This window comes from Muntiacus reevesi, chromosome X, assembly GCF_963930625.1.
Source record: "Muntiacus reevesi chromosome X, mMunRee1.1, whole genome shotgun sequence".
NCBI lineage: Eukaryota > Metazoa > Chordata > Mammalia > Artiodactyla > Cervidae > Muntiacus > Muntiacus reevesi.
The window spans coordinates 76,432,289-76,457,746 of record NC_089271.1 but is presented as its reverse complement, the minus strand read 5'-3'; the positions used below and the strand labels follow the sequence as shown (position 1 = coordinate 76,457,746).

Here is a 25,458-nt window from a genome sequence, read left to right as displayed (position 1 = left end):
AATGGTAAACTGAACTTTAACTAATTAACAGGGAGCAAAATTACTAACTCTGAGGACAGTCAGTTAATTAAGGATTTTATATCCCTTCCAAAGCCTTGTGGGAAAGGTACAAATAAAACATATTAATGAATAGATACCAAAGATCTTACTCAATATACTTGGCTTATCTAATCCTCTGAATGAAATGAGTATTATGTATTTTTATCCTTAGAATGGTTTAAATTAGATAAGAAGTATTTGGAGAATTCCTTACATTCATACTTTTAAAGTCTGATGTATAAAAGCTTCATTAATTTTGATAGGCATGCTTATTATATACCCGTCATTTAAAGTTAGATAGTTTCAGTATATTTTGCATTGAATATCTCCAATTCTTGATGTTTCTACAACTCCTTATAAATCATAGACTCATCCCTCTGACTCCTTTGTTGACTATGAGAGCTACTCCATTTCTTCTAAGGAATTCTTGCCCACAGTAGTAGATATAATGGTCATCTAAGTTAAATTCACCCATTCTAGTCCATTTTAGTTTGCTGATTCCTAAAATGTCAATGTTCACTCTTGCCATCTCCTGTTTGACCACTTCCAATTTGCCTTGATTCATGGACCTAACATTCCAGGTTCCTATGCATTATTGCTTTTTACAGCATTGGACTTTACTTCCATCACCAGTCACATCCACAACTGGATGTTGTTTTTGCTTTGGCTCTGTCTCTTCATTCTTTCTGGAGTTATTTCTCCACTGATCTCCAGTAGCATATTGGGCACCTACCGACCTGGGGAGTTCATTTTTCAGTGTCCTATCTTTTTGCCTTTTCATACTGTTCATGGGGTTCTCAAGGCAAGAATACTGAAGTGGCTTGCTATTCCCTTTTCCAGTGGACCATGTTTTGTCAGAACGCTCCACTGTGACCCGTCCATCTTGGGTGGCCCTACATGGCATGGCTCATAGTTTTATTGAGTTAGACAAGGCTATGGTCCATGTGATTAGATTGCTTCTTTTTCTGTGATTGTAGTTTTCAGTCTGTTTGCCCTCTCATTGAGAAGGATAAGAGGCTTATGGAAGCTTCCTGATGGGAGAGACTGACTGAGGGGAAACTGGATTATAAAGTAAGCTGAGCACCAAAAAGTGATGCTTTTGAACTGTGGTGTTGGAGAAGACTCTTGAGAGTCCATTGGACTGCAAGGAGATCCAACCAATCCGTCCTAAAGGAAATCAGTCCTGAATATTCATTGGAAGAACTGATGTTGAAGCTGAAACTCCAATACTTTGGCCACCTGATGCAAAGAACTGACTCATTGGAAAAGACCCTGATGCTGGGAAAGATTGAAAGTGGGAGAAGAAGGGTACGACAGACAATGAGATGGTTGGATGGACCAACTCAATGGACATGAGTTTGAATAAACTCTGGGAGTTGGTGATGGACAGGGAGGCCTGGCATGCTGCAGTCCATGGGGTCGCAAAGAGTCTGACACGACTGAGCGACTGAACTGACTCACTGACTGATCCCACTGAAAGGATCTCAAAATAATTATCTTATCTAGTCCTTCGTTTCAATCAAATAGGTGGCGGAAAAATCAAGGAAACTTTCTACAGGTCCAAATATTGAATAATTTCACTTTTGATAAATTGACAATAAAACCAAGGCAAAGGTTCACTACATTTCCAATATCTTAAATCACCTACAACAGAAAATCTTATAGATGATCCCAAGTAATGGTAACATGTTTTTCCTCAATCTACCAAACACACTCAAGTCATCTTTGAATATACAATTATATATTTATTCCACTTTAGAAAAAGTTCAACATTAAAACCAAATTTAAAAATCACCTTTCATGTGTCCCCCATCCTGAACCCCCCTCCCACCTCCCTCCCCATCCCATCCCTCTTGGGTCATCCCAGTGCCCCAGCCCCGAGCACTTGTCTCATGCATCCAACCTGGACTGGTGATCTCTTTCACACTTGATAATATACATGTTTTGTTGCTGTTCTCTCAGATCATCCCACCCTCGCCTTCTCTCATAGAGTCCCAAAGTCTGTTCTATACATCTGTGTCTCTTTTTCTGTCTTGCATGTAGGGTTTCTGAGTTCAAAGCAAGTTCAGTGCACACCACTCTTTCTCCTTCTCCCACCTCCCTATATAAGGATATTATCAGTTACCATAACTTTAAACAACCTAACAGATTTCTCTCAAAAAGAGCAGCATTACAGATTTTCTTTGAATGGTTAAGTGACAGAAACAAATTCGTCCATTTTCAGCTACTGAACGTGCTTACTAGTTTAATAGTTTTTCTTTGTAACCAAAGATATTGCCAGCTTTCACTTTGTCAGATGATTTGAAAATCTCCACCACAATTCTACCCTGCATTAAATGAGATCTAATGGATTAAGAGAGGAGTAGACTTTCTTGTATGTCATGTTGGAAACTTTTCACAGGTACCCGCAAGCCCTGATATAAAAGTAACCTAGGGGTGCCAGTGATGAAAGACTTTGTTGCCATGGTGTCATCTCATAAATCATCAATTATTGTCTGTTATTATAAACGTGACAGCCACATACTGTCATAAAAGGATTTGCATTTTCATCTAGTTTTCAGAATTTTTTCCAGACATCAATTGCTTTGTAAAAGAAATGCCATGACAACCGTTGAAGCATTCATTTGGACTTTTGTCAGTTTGGTATGTCCGCATCCAAATCTCTTTTGCGTTATTGAGTAGTTCATAGTTCATAAAAGTATCTAAACATGGGTATATAGCATAATAGGCTAATACAGAAGCAGTGGAACTCTTTTGGTTGCTATGACAACCAAACTTATCAATTTCCTGTCACTGTTTTAAAAGAAACACTCTCCAACAACCGTAAATACTAATTACAAACGCAAGCCATTTGCTAACATGTTCAGTTTACAGATTAAAACAGTTCATGCCTAATTTATCATTTAACATGTCCTCCCACATCTGTAGTGTGGTACAGAATGAATAATAACTTTACTTGTTTACAAAATTTCCAACCATATTTAACTATTTTTACAGTTGTTGGAATCTAGCTGTGCCACCATAAATTCAAAAAAACTCAATGAATTTTTAAAGTGCAAGGAAAGATTCTGAAAGGTAATTTCTGGATTAAGGTTGAAATGTTTGCTTTAACTCTTTCCTATAAATGCTTATATTAAAGAAGACTATCGTATTTTATGTAAAAAATAGTTGTAAAATTTTCAAAAGAACATGTGAAAGAATGTCTTGTCGCACAATCTATTCAGCTAAATGACTAGTAAAATTGGTTAAAATCTGCAATGATTAATTTAGTGAAGGTACCAGCTGAAACTCTGGGAAATCCATCTTTTGAAAGAAAGTAGTAGATTCAGGGGAAAAAATTAAAAATCCATCAGGCAATATAGTCAAAGTACTGTATAATCTAATATTATGTCCTCCCTTCTCCACTCACACACATTTTATACAGGCTTTAAAGTACATACTTCATCTTTTGATGAGGAAGGAGATATGGGCAAGTATTTCTATTTAAGAGAGTAAATAAGAGCAGTGCTACAAAATATTAAACTATCTTTGGAGAATTTCCATATTTGACTAACACTTGTGAAAATAACAGGATACCATTATCTTATATAGATTTTTTTAACTAAAGTTATTTTTTCAGCATTCATAAATCACATGATGAAAAAAACTTTGCTAGTGTGCATTATTTTGATTTAAATATTAAGAAAGGAAAGAACCCTGCACTGATCTTGTCTATTGTTTTCCTAACTAATCAACAAATCTAGAACTTGATTAAAATACTTTCACAATTTCCAAAGCTAAATGGGTTCTTCCTAGACTTCACATAATCATCTAGCATTTCTAGAGAGGCTGAAAATTTTTTCAAAATCAAATATAATACACATGATCCAGTTGATTCCCTAAAAAGGAGAAACTGCAACTTAAAATGTTCGCCTCTGAAAATACCTACAGAATGTGCTGTTTTGTGGGGAATTAGGCAAAACAGATGACGTGAGGGCCCTGTCCCTGTTACTATCTGAACAATACTATTCTTACCAAAATATATATCTTAACAGGGCCTTCTCTGCCACTCCCATGACAGTTTCACTCCATAACTCCTGTTAATCAAGACGGATTATACATCCAAAGAAAATAAAAATCCTTAGTGGGTCTCCTTTGGTTGCACAAGAAGGAGTGACAAAGTGCTTCCAACTGCTTCTTAACCCAGCAGCTGTAGCCTCAACACTTTAGGGCTCAGAAGGCCTTCAGACAGCCCGTACTCACAGCTGCTCCTCTTCTACCACCAGCTCAATGACTCAGAAGCAGGAATTTTATATCACCACAGTGTTTAAGTGAAAGCTCCAGTGCCTTTATTTCAAGAGGAAATTTGGTCAGCTTGAAGCAATGAAAACTAATCTGAATGCAGCCAGTCATTGGCTGGAAGCATATGCTCAGGAAAACAAATACTGAAATAAAGTTTGTTTGTTTGTTTTTTTCTTCACATGTATAGCCACTTCAACTGTCCTTTTTTTGTTTTTTTTTTTTTTTTTTTTTTTTTTTTTTTTTTGCATAGACTCCTCATTTCCGAGTGCTATGAGAGAAATAGAAAATAATGTAAATGACAGTAACATTCAATTGCTCAATAAATATTTATTGGATTTGAAGACTAAATGTAGGAAAATTTGCTGGATACTGGAGATAACAGAGGTCAGCAAAACAAAGGCATGGTCCCCACCTTCACAGAGATGATTAAATTTTGTGAGACACGACAATCTTGTGAGAAACATCCACTGGTCCATCTGATCAATAAGAAAACAAAGACTTAAGAGATTTTAAGTGGTTAGCTTGTGATCAGAGAGCTAGTTATTTGCAGTGACGGATTAAACACAAGATTTCTGACTACAAACTAAGTACTCCTACCACTATAACAGTATTTTCAAAAGTGTATTTCATGGGATGCCAGTTTTCTAAACCAAAGTTTTTTTAGTCAAAATACTGAGAAATTGTGTATATTACATCTTATAGATTCATAGAGCAAATTAACGAATTACAAGCCCTGAGAAGACCTGTGATATATGAACTTGCTTATTTTTATTTAACACCATATTTAGCAAACTTATTTGACCCAAAACTCTCTCTGAGGAAAAAAGGGATCCACAGTGACTCAGGAACTAATGATAAATTTAGTATATTGGATACGGGGGGGAGGGTGTTTTACAGAAAGGACATGTATGCTGGAGAGGTGCATGGTACTTTTTAAAATCTATGCATTACCATGGATGGGTATGACTAGAGAAGACTATGATATATTCTAGATATCATAGATGTAGCATGAAATTACTAGATATTATGAAAGAAATGAAGAGATACATTTGGTAAGATAATGAGGTCTATGTACATTGTCAAGATGATGGAAAATTTAGAGTATCAACAAGAAAATGGAACTGAAGAGTTCCCCTGACCTTCTTTTTTAGCCACGTCTAACACTTACTCAGGATTGAGAAGATCAAATCTTCCCCTAACCAAACTTCCCCCTCATGGCTGATTCTAGGACTAGAGCAGTAAATATGCAAAATGAGCTTGGGGCATCTTATAGTGCTAGAAAGTAAAGAAGTGCTCAGAAAAATATACAATGACAGGGACATTTAGAAAGTACATAGCATCCAGGTGAAATAGCACCCAATATTGAAAGCTGGAAAAATTTAAGGAATAAAATGAATAATGTTTCATTGGATTACAAGCCAAAATGTAAATTAAGTACCTATGAGACCATAGTGAAAAAGATGAGTTAATAAATAATAAGAGGCAAATCTCCCTTGCAAAAGAATTCCAAATAATTTCTGCCAATGTGTTGCCCTTATGAATGTGAAGCATAAATAACTACCTACTCCTTAACTGTGGGCTGCACATAGTTACTTCCTTCCAAAAAACTTCAAAAGAGTACAGTATAGACAGGGAAAGGGGAAAAAAAATAACATTATATAGGGGAGAAACTTAGTAAACACTATAGGAGCCAGGTGATCAAGTCAACCTCAGCAATGATAAGTCATAATGATAGTATGTATCTTTGAAGTGTTGAAAATGGCACATTACTGCTGAGGTCTTCTTTCCAAAGACATAATTTAACAATGAGAAAAACATCAGACAAACTCCCATTGAGGGGCATTCCACAATATCTGACCTGTACTTCTCAAAATGGTTAAGGTCATCAAAAACAAGGAAAGTCTGAAAAACTAGCAAAAGGCAACAAGAGTCTAAGGAGACATGATAACTAAACATAAGGTGGTATCTTACATCTTGGGCTTCCCTTGTGGCTCAGCTGGTATAGAATCCACCTGCAATGCAGGAGACCTGGGTTCGATCCCTGGGTTGGGAAGATCTCCTGGAGAAGGGAAAGGCTACCCACTCCAGTATTCTGGCCTGGAGAATTCCATGGACTGTATAGTCCATGGGGTGGCAGAGAGTTGGACATGACTGAGCAACTTTCACTTTACATCCTAGAATAGAAAAAGGACATTAGGGGACATTGAAGAAGTCTAAATAAACCATAAATTGAACAATAGTATATCAATAATGGTTCACTAATTGTGACAATTGATTCATTAAGATATTAGCAATGAGGAAACTGGGTACAGGGTCTTGTACCCTATTATTGGCAAGTCTCTTGTTTTACCTTTACAATTTTTCTGTAAATCAAAAACTATTTTAAAAGATAAACTTAATTAAAATGAAAAACCATCATCTCTAACCATTTTGGTGCCAAGCTCAACTTTATTAAAAATTGCTTTATCTCCACATGAATCTCTAACTTAGTCCCCAAAACCACAAGGAGTGATTTTTGAAGAGGGAGAGCTAGACAAACACGAATTAAGGAAAGCACTATTTGTTTATAATGCAACTGAAAAGTAAAATATGTATATACAATTTTTTAATGGGCTGCTTCAAACAGATGTCACCAATTCCCTTCATGTAATGTTCTGAATATAGTGGGAGCTTTATTGCCACAAGAAAACAAACAATAAAAACCACTAACTTTTTTATACTTAATGTTAGATACATCAATATCAATATAATATCAATATATTGATGCAATATAAATTACAGCAATGTAATTTAAGGGGTTTTTGCAAAATGCTTACAGAATAAAGAATATAAAATAACTATTTTTGTTGTTTAGGTTAATTTCAATTTAAAGCAGCATAAGCATACAGCTCTGTTGACTATATTGCAGAAACATACTACTTAGCTAGAAAAAGCCATTTTATTTTTTTAATATAAATTTATTTATTTTAATTGGAGGTAATTACTTTACAATATTGTAGTGGTTTTGCCATACATTGACATGGATCCATCACGGGTGTACATGTGTTCCCCATCCTGAACTCCCCTCCCACCTCCCTCCCCACCCATCCCTCTGGGTCATCCCAGTGCCCCAGCCCCAAGCACCCCGTCTCATGCATTGAACCTGGACTGGTGATCCATTTCACATATGATAATACACATGATCCAATGTCATTCTCCCAAATCATCCCACCCTCACCCTCTCCCACAGAGTCCAAAAAACTGTTCTATACTTCTGTGTCTCTTTTGCTGTCTCGCATATAGAGTTATAGCTACCATCTTTCTAAATTCCATATATATGCATTAGTATACTATATTGGTGTTTTTCTTTCTGACTTACTTCACTCTTCATAATAGACTCCACTTTCATCCACATCATTAGAACTGATTTAAATGTATTCTTTTTAATGGCTGAGTAATATTCCATGTGCAAATGTACCACAGTTTTCTTATCCATTCATCTGCTGATGGACATCTAGGTTGCTTCCATGTCCTGGCTGAAATAGCCATTTTAAATGAAAATGTCCAAATCATCTGACCTCCATCAAATAAAAATCAATGAATAATATATATATATATACACACACACACACACACATACTGTCTATAAGGAGAATCTTTGGTAATGATGAATCAGTTTGAAATGTTTTAAATTCCTCTAATTGGAACAAATCAAAGCATGGCTGCTATTATTAGTAGGCTTGAATATTTTATATGTTTTCACATCATTTACATATTTTTTAAAATCTCTAACACTACATATAAGATGATCTATCACTTTGTATCATGAATTATGAGCTATCACTTTACATGAATCTATTGATTGAGCTACACATAATTTTAACATCTTAGTTTTCTAGTGGATATATTAAGACAATGTTTTACATTTTAAGGCTGAATTTTTGAACATTATAATTAGTTTTGAACATTATAATTAGTTAAAAAACAAAAATTTCCAATAATAATCCAAAGTAACAACAGATCCTTGAAGTTCTAATATACTGGGAGGAGGTGAACCCTTTGAGCAAGGGTATTTTTTGTACTGAAAACTCGGGTGTTATGAAAAATAGAAAGCAGGGCATGTCTTTAAGGCACTTCACACATATCTGCAGGACTGTTGAGCACGTTGCCATGGAACATAATTCCTTCAAGAACTACAAACCAAAGAACGACCATTTTGGCATAATAGTCCCATTTCTGAACATTACTTCATAGCATTCATCAAGATGTATTACAAACCCTACCAATTTAGGGACAATGCACCGCCTTTTCAAATGCATTCATATTGGGTCTTAGAATCAACTCCATTTTAGCAACTAATTAGTTACACTGACAAACTTTTAAGAATAGGGCTATAGAATTTTAGAAAAGTACCACTTTCTTTGTAAATTAATGATATGTTCCCCATTTCACAATAATAAGTGGTTATCACCCTTTCCTGTTTATCCTGTCTCAGTCATTTAGCTAAATCTACCCAGCACCCTCCAGAGAAATTCATGGTCTGTCACCTTTCTCACTGCTGTCTAGATTTATGGATATTTTAGCAATCCCTTCATTTTCACATCACTAGGCAACTCTTTTAACTATTTAAAAAAAAAAAAAAAGGACAGACTTCACCTGAACAGAGACAAGTATCTTATTTACAAGTCTGTTTTCCTTCTATAAATTCACTTTCCTTTCCTTTATATTAAAGAGACACACAGCCTGAAACCTAATGTATTGTACCGTCACGTTAAATGTAACATGCAGAACATTACATTATTATGCCACACATAGCCAAGAATTTTTTTTTTATTTATGGGATTATGGCAATTAAGTCTTCCTTCACTTTGGGTGATGAGACACTGGCTTGACTATAACATCACTCTACTTAAAGTCTGTGTAAACAACATTATCTTAGTCACTCTGCATTAAATTTCCAACTGTGAGCAAAATTACAAGGTCACAGTGGACAAGAATGTAGGTAATCCCAAGGAAACATCATGCAAATTCCTTGCTCAAGGTTCAAACTGGGTTTTCAATAATAGCAAAAAGGAATCTTTTTATACTAATATTCTAGTATTATTATCTAAATGCCATCCATGGCAAAGCATCTGGGTATTCTTGGAGACATTAGTTAAGACAAAAGTGTCTATGATTTTGGTGTTTCGTGGATAAAAGATAAATGTTTGCCAAGGCTTCCTCCAGGCTAATACAAGCATCTGCACAGAGTAAGGAGTAGTAATAGAACAATTTTAAATGGTTTTGTGAGGCTTCCCCAGTGGCTCAGAGAGTAAAGAATTCACCTGCAATGCAGGAGACCCAAGTTCCATCCCTGGGTCAGCAAGAGCCCCTGGAGAAGGGAATGGCTACCCACTCCAGTATGGCCTGGAGAATTCCTTGGACAGAGGAGCCTGAGGGGCTATAGTCTATGGGATTGCAGAGTCAGGCATGACTGAGCAACTAACACTTCACTTCAAATGGTTTTGTAAAGATCAATTGATATCACAAATGCAAACAATCCTTTTTAGAAATGTGGATGAAAAGACAAAAGAGCAATGCTTAATATTTCCTCCTTTCTTGCTTTTATAAATAAAAATACATTATTTTTATTTTCTCAAAAAAAGCAGAGTGGTAATTTCCCAACAGTCTTCTCTGTTACTTTTTTTTTTTTAACACCCAAGATGTGCTGTCTTGAAAATGCTCTGACCTACAGAAACTAGCTGAAAGGTGTGGGGATATCTCTGTTTTGAGTGATTTACTTAGTGCTTATTGAAAGAGTTAGATTATTTGATTACATCTCCACATAGGATAGGTATGATCAGAGAAAAAATAATCTAGATTAACTTGGCACAAGTTCTTCTTCACTGAACTAGTGGAAGTAGCACAGTAAGCAAAACAGTGGTTTTCAGAGTATGCTTAAACTGTAAAGCAGGATGCCAGTTAGCAAAAATTAGCAAGGAAGTTCTTAAATATGGGACCAAGGGTCAGTTCACAAATACACCAAAATGGATAAAAACACTCAAAGGCAACTTATGTGGGATTTTCTAGGCTGATTGTCACATTTGGACAATGAAGGATACACATGTGATCTGTATTAATCTGGAGGTCATTTGAACAAAGTGTGTGAACCACAATTTTCTTGAAATATCTGATGTTGAAACTCTGTAGGAGGTCAGTTCACTTCCTAGGAATGCAACAGTCAAACATTTTTCTCAAGACTATTCATAAAAAGAGAGATCTCTAAAAATGTCTTCATCACCAGAGATTGACGGATTTAGATTCTGTTTGCCAGAACTGCAAACTTTCATAAGTAGAAGCTTCACTAAAAACATAACTATGTTCAATACTCTCATAGATAAAAAGTTTCCTTTTTAAAAGTCATTGGAAATAATAGGTATTCTGGGTATTCTGTGCTTGAGATAGTATATATACTTGTATTTGAGCGTGTGAGTGTCTGTGTGTTTTATGGTATATTTGCAATTCCAGGAGTTTAAATAAGATCAGTTTCAAGTCTCTCCATTTTATATTTTAATCTCATAATGTTAGATAGTTATGCTTCTGAGTGTTCTTTCTGGTACACATAGAATCTAAGAAATCCTGAAAACTCTTTGTTAAACCTCAGGTTAAAGATCCAGATCTTCCTAATGAAAAGTCTCTTCAAATGCAAAATCCAATTACTTACTCCCCCTCTATCCAAATAGAAATACAAAATAGTCAACCTGAGTCCTCTCAATACTTTAAGTAGCTGTGTGCAGCACCATAAAAGCACTGCTAGAAACAAATCTTAAGTGAGCTGAAAATACTGAATAGTCTCTTTTTTGAATCTGAAATCTGCATAAAGTGAGTTTGAAAAGAAACAAAAAGCCACAATAAATAGTGGTGGAATTTTGATTGCATTTTCAGCATTTGTAATATGATGCTTCAGAGTTTGCAACATTGAAGATTAATTCAAGATGGTGTGTTACGACAGTCTAGTCCTTCAAATGCTGAACACCCACTTCCATCTTCTATCCCACCCACATCCCCAATTGTCCTTGAATTAAGAGACACACAAGATAAACAGGATAAACTCATGATCTTAAATAAGTGAGAGAGTGTTACAACAGTTTTCACAAATTGATAAAATTCAATTTTGCCTTTATGCTTTATGCACAATAAGTAAATTGGGGTTCAAGGAAAGGGGGTGACATGTATCATAGATCAAAGGTTATAGTTTGTTTCTAAGAGATTGCTTAGTCAAACATCTTAATTTTACAGATATAGCAACTGAGGTCCCAAGCCACAGAGTGATTTTCAGGGTTGTTAAGGCCATGAACTTTTGACTTGAAATTTTCCAGAGCTCTTCCTGCTACACCACACTATCTCAACAAATGAGGCTTTATGAGAAAGTGCTTTGTAACCTGAAAAATTGTTTACAAAATTTTACATACTATTTGTATGTTTATCAGAACTTCATATATTTTAAATGAAAAACAGTGACACAAATAGTGTCAGTAAACATTGTTATGTGCACTAAGTGATCAGAATCAATGTTTCATCTGTAATGTATAAGCATGGAAGAGAATCAATATAAAAACAATCATTTTTTCTTCAAAGAAATATTTGTTTAAAAAAATACCTACTACATTTTCAAGAATGTTGGGAAATAGGAACTCTTATATAATGTTAGTGGGAGGGTAAACCAGATCAGCTTTAAAGAGCAATTTGGCAGTAACTATTAAATTAAAGACCACAGTTCAAAAATCTCACTTATGACTTATACACCAGAGAAATTCTCCAACATGGGCACAAGAAAACATGATGTAAAAAACAAAAAAGAAAGAAAAGAAAACATGATGTTCATTACAGTACTGTTTAAAGAAAAAAAAAAACTAAACAAGGTTTATTTTGAAAATTCTGTGAACCTAATTGATCTCCTTTTATAGGTGTTGTCTGATATTTTTTTAACATACATTTATTTTAAGTTCAGCAAATATATTTTTGGTCCCTCTAAAAGTAGTCATGTATGGATATGAGAGTTGGACCATAAAGAAAGTCCGACAGTCAAAGAACTGATGCTTTTGAACTGTGGTGTTGGAGAAGACTCTTCAGAGTCCCTTGGACTGCAAGGAGATCAAACTAATCAATCCTAAAGGAAATCAGTCCTGAATTTTCATTGGAAGAACTGATGCTGAAGCTGAAGCTCCAATACTTCAGTCACCTCATCCGAAGAGCTGACTCACTGGAAAAGACCCTGATGCTGGGAAAGATTGAAGGTAGGAGATGGGGATGACAGAGGACGAGATGGTTGGATGGCATCACTGACTCGATGGACATGATTTTGAGCAAGCTCTGGGAGTTGGTAATGGACAGGGAAGCCTGGCATGCTGCAGTCCATGGGGTTGCAAAAAGCTGGACACAACTGAGTGACTGAACTAAACTGAAAACTAGATTGGCTATCTTGAGACTGCTATGGTAAAACTGTAGTTCCTGATTTTAGGACAGTGGAACAAAACAATAATTTCAAACATTATTATGATATTTTTTAATGTTATAGTACACAATATATTTCAGCTTCATGGCCTCCTCTGAATGTATGGTAAGTATGTAAGTGGGTGGCCCCATGGGAAATAGATGGGGAAACAATGGAAACAGTGAGAGACTTTATTTTCTTGGGCTCCAAAATCACTGCAGATTATGACTGCAGTCATACAATTAAAAGACACTTGCTCCTTGGAAGAAAAGCTATGATAAATCTAGACAGCATATTAAAAAGCAGGGATATTACTTTGCTGACAAAGGTCCATAGAGTTTTTTCAGCAGTCAAATATGGATGTGAGAGATGAACCATAAAGAAGGATGCTTTTTTTGAGCAAACTCCAGAAAATAGTGAAGGACAGGGAAGCCTGGAGTGTTGCAGTCCATGGGGTTACAAAGAGTCAGACATGACTGAGCAACTAAAAATAATATACATATATACATATACATACATAAATGAAATTAGGTGTTTGGGTAATTAGTTTGATTCTAGTTGTCAGGTTATAAAATATATTGATCCAACATATATGAACTTTGAAATCAAACAGCCTTGATTCAAAAGCTAGCTCAGTATTTATAGGCTGTGGGGCCTCAGATAAATCACTAACCTTCATTGTACCTCAATGTCATGATCTGCAAAACAAGGATCACAATAATAGCCCTTGTTTTATTGGGTTGTCATGATGATTAAATGAACTAATACATGAAAAATCACCAGGGGTATCATGTTTGAAAACTGTTAGATACTATAATGTTCTGGCAAAAAAAAAAAAAAAAAAAAAAAACTAGTTCATCAAAATTTATCCTAAATAAACTTATTTATATGTCTACATTGGTAAAATGCATCAAAAAGTCACTTATTTCTTAGATTCTCTACTTTTGAAGACAAACCAATTAACTAAGAATCTCCACTTAAAGTTTTCAGGGAGTGGTTTTAATTCATTACTATATTTAAACATAATTCATCTGTATCACACAACAGATTACTTGTGATCAAAACTATCTGCTGATCTAGAAAGGGCAGCACTGTCCACCCAAATTTTATTTAAGTAAATAAACATCAGCTATTTTACACGGTGTCATATGTGTTGACCAGTTGTCCAACAGTTTCTCATGTTTCATATGTGTCTGTATTAAATCTGCAAGTAGAATAATATGTCAACAAGTAAAAGGTGGGGATTTTTTAGTTAAGATTTGCCATTTGGCATTCTTTTCTTTCTTTTTCACTTTTCTCTTTTTAAAAATTCCTCTAAGTTTCTCATCAAAAATGACAATGTTAATTTACCATCCTGACTAAGGATTTATGGTATAGATGATAGGGGTTGTTAAAGCAAGTTTAGCAGTGGGTGTTTTTCTTTTCTCTTGATTTCTTTTTTTCCTAGAGATTGGAACTTAATTGTTTCCTTTTTAGACAAATATTCTTTTGGATTGCCAGTGATGAAGAGGTATACAGATGTCAAAAGCAATGTAGAACAGTGGGATTATGTGCTAAGGTCCAGGGCAGGACAGGAAAAACAAGCAAAGTCCAGATCAGTCCAAGCTGCTTCTTAGTAAAATCTCAAATGACCAGCTTTTGTTTTATCTTTGCCAATGCCTATCAAAAGTTCAAATGAAGTTTTGTTGTGTTAACTACTTACATTTCTTTTATTTCTTATTTTAACCATTTGTAAAAACAAAGGAATTTTACTAGATAAGATTGGGAATTTGTTTAAAGGCAAGCCAATTTAAAATAACACATGGCTTTCTTCCTATTAAAGCACCATGAATAGGGCTTTATATAGTAGCCTTAATTATATGACAGAACCTATACCTGAATATTCTCTTTTGGACATAGAAGAAATGATCTTTCATGCTGCTTTGCATTGATAAACATGAAAACAAAAATTCATGATTTTATCTTAGTTTTCAAACCACATTGAGGTAAAACTATCTTGTCTATTTCTATATTGTAAGAAAAATGTCACAGTGTATAACCAAAATTTTTAATATCAGGAGAATTATTTACAAGCACTCCACTTATTATTTATATACTTTATATGAATTTTCCATCATCAAGACCTTTAGGTGCATTTTTAACATACTGTGAATTTTTTTTAAAATCACAGAGGACCTACAATTTAAACTAAAGGTTGCAAACTAAGTCCATAGGCTAAATTCAGACCACAGATGGGTTTTGCTTTGCCTGCATAGTATTGTTTTTTTTGTTTGTCTGTTTGTTATTTTGGTTTTTATTGACTTTGTTTCCAACATTTAAGAATTGGAGAATTTCATATAAAATTCTGGATTCCCAGCTTCTCTTAAACAGTCAGATACTAACAACACTGAGCCTGAATTCCCATTCTGGTAGCAATCAGCTGAGTTGAGTAATAGCTGCCACCTTTGGAGAAGGAAATGGCAACCCACTCCAGTATTCTTGCCTGGAGAATCCCACAGACAGAGGAGCCTAGTGGGCTACAGTCCATGGGGTTGCAAGAATCAGACACGACTGAGCAACTAAACCTACCTTGGAAAGAATATATGCTCTCCTGGTCACCACAGTCCCCACCACTCCCTATTGCTTTTGGCCTTTCATTTATGCTACCATCCTTGCTTCGGTAGGTATTAGAATTTGCAAGTCTCCTGTTTCTCTGTAGTTTCTGCATCAGTACATATGCTTTCAAAACATTTCACAGTTTTTCTCAGATTACAGCAAATGTAACAACTGCATACATAATGTGTGTTCTGATTCATATATCTGCATATGTAATGTGTATTCTGATTAATCTAGAAGTAAATCTATACAGTTATAAAATGTTTTGTTTAATTTAGAGAAAAAAGTTGACATTAATTTGCATGTCATTTTACTTTTAAAAAGTCAATTTCAATGCCTGATGAATTCAATTGCATTTATATAAAATCAAAAACACTTATTTTCAACATCCCAAACTTAACCTCAAAGCTCAATCCATTTAAACTTTTTCAGTTAAAATCATTCATTAATTAAATCTAATGACTTCTAGTCTCCCTAACACTGAAGTTAGAGTTTAAAAATAAGTTTAGCACTTAAGGAGGCACATCCACTGCTTCAGGTCACTTGGATATTCTTTAGTGTGCATGATATTTAAAAGCAACATTCAGTACAGAAAATACCCCAGATATTTGAAACACCACTCTGATGATTTTCATTTTCCATGTTGAAAACCCAGGACAAGTCACATGATATGGCCCCCATCTTTCCAACAACCCTATGACATTTTCCTTGTAGAAAAAAATACAGATAAAACATGCATCATGAGCAGCCCTGAAGGAAGGGGGCAAAATTCACCAAAGGGTGACTTAAACTGAAGAGGGGGTGTTACTGGCAGGCAATATCAAAATGTTCTTTAGAATCATGGGTTGCCCTCCTTGTCCCTTACATCTCTGTTCACCACCCATTCTTTTTTTCCATTACAACCTAAAAGGTATGAAGCCTGGAGAAATATGGTGTCTCTGGTTGCAATTTAGCTGAAATTGTCATATATATATAAAGTATAAATCTTAAGAGTTTCAAATACTTTAAAAATGTATTTTTAGAGTAAAAATAATTTCAAATATTTTAGAACTAGCATCATGCCTACAGCGTATATATCTGTGCCTAATGCTTAGAAAGATTCCAGGAGATTAGAATGCCTGGGTTGTTTTTTTGCTTGTTGGTTTGTTTTGTTTTGCTTTTTTGCATTATTGCTATAGCACACTTAATAGCCTGTGCTGCCCTGCAAAAGTGAATGTACCTTCCTAAGCATTTCAGAGCCACAGGGCAAGTGAATTACTTTCCCATTATTTTACATAGGTGACATTATTTTTATGTCAGTGAACTTACTCAACCCCCATCAACTTTGTAGCCTTTCTCTAGCTTCTACTTTAGTTCCCAGGAAAGGAGATGCTTTCTATGGTGGAAGTCATCTCACACCTGTGTGATCCTGGGATCCACTCTCAGTTAATACAGTATATATGAATGATCATTAACTGGCAATAGTGAAACTGTGAAGACCCCAATTAAATAAAACCCTCAAATAGATAGATGGGTTCTAATCAGGTATTTGGATTTTATTATTAATTAAGGATTAAGCAATATTCAATATTTGCTGCCAAAAATTTTAAACAGTTCTACTTTCCTACCTTAGTAAGTATAGTACAGGGAACAAAGTTATCGAAGTTGGGCTGAATCTGTACAGGCTCCAGGACATTCCCAGGAAGTTGATTTTTAAAAAATAAATACATAAATACCTGTTAACAGCTTGTTTTCTTGTCATTTGCCTCTTCCTTCTAAAAGGAGAGTGTAGCAAAAAATAAATAAATAAAGCTGGTTAATTGAGAGTTCTGGTTAGTTAGTTTCCAATTAATCAAGGCTTTATTATATTTTACAAAAAAATCTTAAATTCTGCAGAAATTTTAGATAGGTTACACACAATGAAACACCAGCAGGGAAGACACAAAGAAAGTAGGAAAGCCTGAAATGCTATCAGATAGTGTTTTAAATATATGAATAATGTTATTACATTTCTGGTCTAATCCCCACTGAGTAAAGAATAATGCGAAATGTCATGTGGTTTAGGGCTTTTCTATGTATGAAGGCAAGGAAATATCATTATAGGTTTATGTTGAAGAAAATGGCCTCGGGTCATACCAATTTCAAAAAATGACTCAGGAATGTTGTGTCTTTTCCCTTTCTCTCAAGAGTCTTCTTTCCCATCCCATTGGGTATGCCAATACTTTTTAGGGAGAAGAATCCTTTCTAATTTTTTTCTCTGACTTTTATCAGGCCAACAGGATGATAAAAGTAAGCCAGTATCAATGCTATGCCTTAATTTCCTAAACATGGAGCCATTAATCACACAGCTCACTATATACTTATTTCTGAAACAATACTGAACTATCTTACATCTTCCCCAAAAGGGTTATGCACACACACACACACACACACACACACACTCAGACACATACACATATACAGTCATACACACATCTGCACAAAATAAGTTAAACATACAAAAGAGATTGATAAAAACCCATGTAGTCATCTTAGTTAACAAAATAACCATTCTTTCTAACAGTATAATAGTTCCCAGTGCTCCTATACCCTTTAAGAACAATGAAATTTAAAATGATAAGCTGGGGAAAAATAAAAACAAAACAAAACAAAACAAAAAACCTGTAAGTAATGTAATTTGGCTATTTTGAGCCTTATTGCATTTCTTAGTAGTACAGAAACAGGAATCTCCCTCTAATATCCACTACAAATATATATGGTCAGTTCATCACCCCTTCAAAATCTCTCCTTCTAATAGCCTTTTTATTAAGATTCCTTTCACGTCTTTCATTGTTTTTGAAAGGCAACTGCTTTCCTCCTTAAAGGTCTATAGAAAGATTTTTTAAATAAACCACAGATGCAAACATATATCTGAGGTTGCTGAGGAAAGGAGGTGGCAGTGAAGGAAAGAGAGCATTCTTCACCTACTCCTGTGTCTGTCATTTAATTGTCAGAACTATTTGCTTTGTTTTATAGTTCACTTACCCAACCTGTTTTGAAATTACATTTTCTTAAAGTAGAATATACTCATACATACCGAGTCAATGATAATGCATGCTTCCTTAATCTAGAGGGCTTTATATTGGAGGACTTTTTTCCCTTTCACCAGAGATCCTCCTTCTTTAACTATAAAACTTTCTGAACTCAACAGAACTTTTTTGACTGTCACCATATGTACATAATTATACTAAGCTAAGAAAAAAATAATTTAAATCTTCTATAGCTTAAGTTTCATAGATTATTCTAAATAGATTTTGATTTTACCAAATTCTGAAACATTCTTATTAGAATTATCCAATAAATATATAAATATCCATGAGCTAACTGTCCTTTTATTAAGGATTTTAAAATTTATTAGAAAATTAGGAGTTTACCTTGACTTTTGAAAATTTCTCATTTGTCTTGTCAGTTGTTTAAGAATGTATTTTACAATACTGCCTAAAACTAGTTATAACTCCAACACCTTAGGGACCATGAGTTAAATACATATACTTTATTTTTGACACTCAAAATAAAACATGATTTCTACATTTCTGAATTTGTTCAGAAACAGTATCATTCAATCAAAGTAGTTGCCATATAGTCAAAATTCCAAAAGGTCAATAAAACATTTTCTATGGTTTAATATATATAAAATGATTGTACACCTTAAAAACGCACAAATTGGGCTTCCATGGTGCCTCAGTAGTGAAGAATCCACATGAATTTGAGACATGAGTTTGAGACATGAGGTTGATCCCTGGTCTAGGAAGATTCTACATGCAAAAAAGCAACTAAGCCTGTGTGCCACAAATATTGAGCCTGTGGTCTAGAGAATAGGAACTGTGACTATAGAGACCACGTGCAGCAACTACTGAAGCTCCTGTGCCCTACAGCCCAGCTCTGCAACAAGAGAAGCCACCGAAATGAGAAGCCAGCACACTGCAACAAGTAAGCAGCCCCCACTCATCATCGCAAGTAGAGAAAGCCCATGCACAGCAGCAAAGACCAGCCAAACAAATAGATAAATAAAATGATTACTGAAAAACATTCAAATTTTGTCAGCTGCCTCAATAAAACTAGAAAAAAATGTTTCCTATGCTTTTAAATGAGAGTCAGCGATTAACTTGCACATATTGCCATACTTTAGAGACTACTAAATTCGGCTTTAGCTGTTCCTCATGCAGACAAAATACTGAGTCATGTAATGTGTTTTCCTGGCCCAATGCAATAAACAAAATGCTGATTTGGGAAACAAATGTAATAAATATGTCCTACCCTGCCTCTATCTCTAACTTTATCTGTAGGGGATAAATGACAAGTAAATCTGTGTTGGTAATTTTTTTTTTTTTTTTTTTTTTTTTTTTTTTTTTTAGTTTCTCTTTGGAGATGTGATTACATCATGGTAATGCGTAACTGTTACATTTCCACTGTTGGAACCTTTAGGAAACTTTCTTCACTCTAATAACTTTCTTCATTTTATATGCCAACTCTTACTCCACAGCAGCTTTTAGAAACCTGTTTAATTTCTTTAGGGATCCTGGAAATTCTTTGACAAGTCTGTATGTCAAAAGAAAAAGGAGGTGAACTTACTTTTCATTTTAAAAATATAAAAATAGAGGCCTGGATATTCTAGGCCTACTTAAGTTTCCAGAGGACATCCAAACAGCCTCTTGATCACTTAAGTTGCCAAAGGCATGATCTTCTCATTCAAGAACCCAAACAATAAAACAACTTCCTCCTTTCCTCCATAAAATTCAGAAATTTACTTTTCCTAGAACTATTTAAGGATAACAAAAACTTTGGTCATATTACATATGTTTCTTCTGAAATACTTTGGTGCATGAGCTTGACTCTTTAAAAAGTCAGTTGAATTTAAAGTCAGTCTAAAGGGAAGAAAAGGAAAATTAAATATGGGATGGATTGATAGTTGATAAATGAGCTTACAGCATTTTAAATTTTTGTAAGAAGGGGGTATCAATAAATATATATTGTAAATAGTAACAAAAATGAATTCTAATTATTAGATAACATATCTGAAATTATTCCTATTGTATCAAGCTTTAAACAGCAAAATTCCTCAAAACCTTCATAAATTTTAAACCATTTATTGTTGTGGAATATTTGTCCACAATAATTCTGTTGGAAATGTTTTTCCTTACAATCTTGTTATCCATGATTGTAAGTTTGGCTAGAGAAAACATGAGTGACCCTTTGAATCCTGTTCTTGGTCCATTTGGGAGTTCTAGCCAGCCTTTCATAAGAGACTTTTTAAACCCTGTTTACACTAGTTATATTTCATGTCTGCTGGTTGATGATTATGTCTTTCTATAGTATATTCATTGTGACTCACAGAAAACACTAAGGAAATGCTCTAGAAGCCAAAGCAAACATTTATGGTAGATGTACATTAAAGCCCCTGAGACACTGAGTTCTATCGCTGCTTTATCAGTTTTTAGTTAACTTGTTTTTGATGATTTGATAACACACTGAGGTAATAGTAAATTAGCCTAATTCTAAACAGTATGCTGCCTACATAAAGAAGTTAGTGGCAGTCTCCAGTTCTAAATTACTGAATGGTGTTTCCTTCATAGCATTTATAGTAATGTGTAAATATTTTATCTATTTATGTATTTTAGATCTAATTTTTCTTTTGAAATAGCATTTCCATTGAAGAATGAGTTTAGGTTTCTTGTTCACAAAGTAAGCATTCAGTAAAAAGTTGTCAAATGAACAGGAAATTAGTCATGTAATGGGACAATTTACTCATTTAAATCCATCATTGTAGAGTCTTCCAGCTTATTTTAATAAAATATATCTTAAGAACATATTTCTTCTATGCTACACTGATTTACATCATTTATGATGGGGCTTAATTTCTATAAGGACAGTCAGGGTGTTTTAGAATTAGTAAACTTACAGTGAGTAGCTAAAGTTGATCAGAAATATCATGAGCTCAAATTTAATTAATGGCATTAAATATTCTGAACTTTGATATGTAAAAATATAGAATCACTATGAAGTTACTCAGGAGAGAAAGAATAGTTTGAAGTTTATTTTAATTATACCTTTACTTTTTTTAACATTTGGCTTATTTGTTTAGTGAAGCTTAAATTAAATGTGAAACACTGACAGTTCTATAGGCAGAACTCAGCTAAGCTGTTTCTAACAAAATGAACTCATTTGTCAGTTGATCATCCTGGTAATCCTATCTGGTTTAGTCTTGCTGCAGATGAAGACATTCAAGCAGAGCGAAGGAATCTTGATCTGGATATGCTCTCAATGTAATGGTAAGGGGCAGGAGTGGGAATAAAGAAAATTTTGTATCTGAAAGTCTATCAAATCCCTTGCATTCCTCCTTTGATTTAATCTCTGACAAGGACCACTCTACCATCATAAAATAAAATAAGATTAAACTAAAAGCATATGATCACCAATTAAGACATGAGAGGCAGGTACTTAACATTACAAATTATTACATTTTGATACAGCTCCTTTTTGAACTCAGAATCTCATTAAATACTAATATCTTATTTAGATTTACAGTAACAAAATACTGTCACACAGTTTTACAATTCTCATCATTAACTAATGCAGTACAACTACTCTATATGCAAAAGTGGGTTCAAAACACTGTCCCATCTGTATATATGTAGAAACTGAGACTGAAGGGTTTTTAATCTGATTGGGTGTTCTTCAACACCGAATCTTCTTAAACTTCCTATTGTTGACAATATTTATCTGAGTATGAATGAAATACCCTCTTCCTTGATCATTTTATCACTTTAATGATATGTAAGGAACCTACTTCTTTAAGAGTTAAGGGGAGCTCTTCAAATGTAGTTATAATTGATATCTAACAGTTTGTGTACTGATCCCACAGAGGCACTTTTATCTCCTTGATAGCACCTTCTTAGCTTAACATATATCTACAAATAATTACAGATCATCAACTATGTACAAAAGGCTCTTTGCTATGGGGCTATGGAGAGTACAAAATCTTCAAACACATTCCCTGTTATCAAGTATATTGTAATCTGAAATGACAGATATATCATAGTCACAAATTATTGCATGGAAAGCCTGCAAGTAGTAAAAATCCACATGATTTCCTGGCATAGAATAGGAACTCAAAAATATCTGATGAATTAAAGTTGAATGCTAATAGCTTAAGAATTTAATAGCTATAACAAACTAATAGCTCTATGAATTTAGATGAAGGCATCATTTATATCTAGAGTGATACCTATAAGAATTTAAAAGCTATAACAAACTAATAGCTATACAAATTCAGATAAAGGCATCACTTATATCTAGAGTGATAGCTATAAGAATTTAACAGCTATAACAAACTAATAGCTATATGAATTTAGATGAAGACATCACTTATATCTAGAGTGATAGCTGTAAGTATTTAACAGCTATAACAAACTAATAGCTATACAAATTTAGATGAAAAAGTAGTAAAAGGAATCCAGATAGGAAAAGAAGAACTGAAACTCTCGCTGTTTGCAGATGACATGATCCTCTATATAGAAAACCCTAAAGACTCTACCAGAAAATTACTAGAGCTAATCAACAAATATAGTAAAGTAGCAGGATATAAAATTAGCACACAGAAATCCCTTGCACTCCTACACACTAACAATGAGAAAAAAGAAAGAGAAATTAAGGAAACAATACCATTCACCATTGCAACAAAAAGAATAAAATACTTAGGACTATATCTACCTAAAGAAACAAAAGACCTAGACATAGAAAACTATAAAACACTGATGAAAGAAATCAAAGAGGACACAAACAGATGGAGAAACATACCGTGTTCATGGATTGGAAGAATCAATATTGTCAAAATGGCTATACTACCCGAAGTAATCTAAGATTCAATGAAACCCCTATCAAGCTACCAATGGTATTCTTCACAGACCTAGAACAAATAATTTCACAATTTGTATGGAAATACAAAAAACCTTGAATAGCCAAAGCAATCTTGAGAAAGAAGAATGGAACTGGAGGAATCAACCTGCCTAACTTCAGACTCTACTACAAAGCCACTGTCATCAAGACAGTATGGTACTGGCATAAAGACAGAAATATAGATCAGTGGAACAGAATAAAAATCCCAGAGATAAATCCACAAACCTATGGACACCTAATCTTCGACAAAGGAGGCAAGGATATATAATGGAAAAAAGACAACCTCTTTAACAAGTGGTGCTGGGAAAAATGGTCAACCACTTGTAAAAGAATGAAACTAGAACACTTTCTAACACCATATACAAATTAAACTCAAAATGGATTAAAGATCTAAATGTAAGACCAGAAACTATAAAACTCCTAGAGGAGAACATAGGCAAAACACTCTCTGACATAAATCTCAGCAGGATCCTCTATGACCCACCTCCCAGAATATTGGAAATAAAAGCAAAAATAAACAAATGGGACCTAATGAAAATTAAAAGCTTTTGCACAACAGAGGAAACTATGAGTAAGGTGAAAAGCGAGCCTTCAGAATGGGAGAAAATAATAGCAAATGAAGCAACAGACAAAGGATTAATCTCAAAAATATACAAGCAACTCCTGCAGCTCAATTCCAGAAAAATAGAAGACCCAATCAAAAAATGGGCCAAAGAACTAAACAGACATTTCTCCAAAGAAGACATACAGATGGCTAACAAACACATGAAAAGATGCTCAACATCACTCATTATCAGAGAAGTGCAAATCAAAACCACAATGAGGTACCATTACACGCCAGTCAGGATGGCTGCTATCCAAAACTCTACAAGCAATAAATGCTGGAGAGGGTGTGGAGAAAAGGGAACCCTCTTACACTGTTGGTGGGAATGCAAACTAGTACAGTCGCTATGGAGAACAGTGTGGAGATTTCTTTAAAAACTGGAATTAGAACTGCCATATGACCTAGCAATCCCCCTTCTGAGTATACACACCGAGGAAACCAGATCTAAATGAATTTTTAAACAACAACCTATTCTGTAAGCAATAGTATTAACAGAAAGAACATTGAACAAGACATAAGGAGACTTGGTACTAGTATCAACTATGCAAGAGTATGATGCTGTATGTTTAACTGATGATGCTGTTAAAGTGCTCCACTCAATATGCCAGCAAATTTGGAAAACTCAGCAGTAACTGCAGGACTGGAAAAGGTCAGTTTTCATTCCAATTCCAAAGAAGGAAAATGCCAAAGAATGTTCAAACTACTGCACAATTATACTCGTGTCACATGCTAGCAAAGTAATGCTCAAAATTCTCCAAGCCAGGCTTCAACAGTACATGAACTGAGAATTTCCAGATGTTCAAGCTGGATTTAGAAAAGGAAGAGGAACCAGAGATCAGATTGCCAAATTCTTTGGATTTGGCAACAAAGAAAAAGCAACAGAGTTCCAGAAATACATCTACTTCTGCTTGATTGACTACACCAAAGCCTTTGACTGTGTGGATCACAATAAACTGTGGAAAATTCTGACAGAAATGGGAATACCAGACCACCTTACCTGCCTCCTGAGAAATCTATTTGCAGGTCAAGAAGTAACACTTAGAACCGAATATGGAACAACAGACTGGTTCCAAATTGGGAAAGAAGTATGTCAAGGCTGTATATTTTCACCCTGCTTACTTAACTTATATGCAAAGTACATCATGCCAGGCTGGATGAAGCACAAGCTGGAACCAAGACTGCTGAAAGAAGTATCAATAACCTCAGATATACAGGTGACACCACCCTTATGGCAGAAATTGAAGAACTAGACAGCCTCTTGATGAAAGTGAAAGAGGAGAGTAAAAAAGTTGGCTTAAACCTCAATGTTCAAAAAACGAAGATCATGGCATCCGGTCCCATTACTTTAAGGCAAATGGGGAAACAACAGAAACAGTGACAGACTTTATTTTCTTGGCTCCAAAATCACTGCAGATGGTGACTGCAGCCATGACATCAAAAGACGCTTGTTCTTTGATAGAAAAGCTATGACATACCTAGACAGTGTATTAAAAAGCAGAGACATTCCCTTGCCAACAAAGTCCATCTAGTCAAAGCTAGGTTTTTCCAGTAGTTAGGTATGAATGTGAGAGTT

General features: G+C 34.7%; 1 protein-coding gene across 1 annotated transcript in view; it reads right to left on the bottom strand.

Moving 5' to 3' along the window:
- The window catches only part of DACH2 (dachshund family transcription factor 2), a 791,610-nt gene that overhangs the window by 592,455 nt on the left and 173,697 nt on the right, over positions 1–25,458 (bottom strand). The window contains exon 2 of the mRNA XM_065915301.1: positions 17,083–17,121. Coding sequence (XP_065771373.1) covers positions 17,083–17,121 — 39 coding nt within the window. The remainder of the gene's footprint in view (positions 1–17,082; positions 17,122–25,458) is intronic.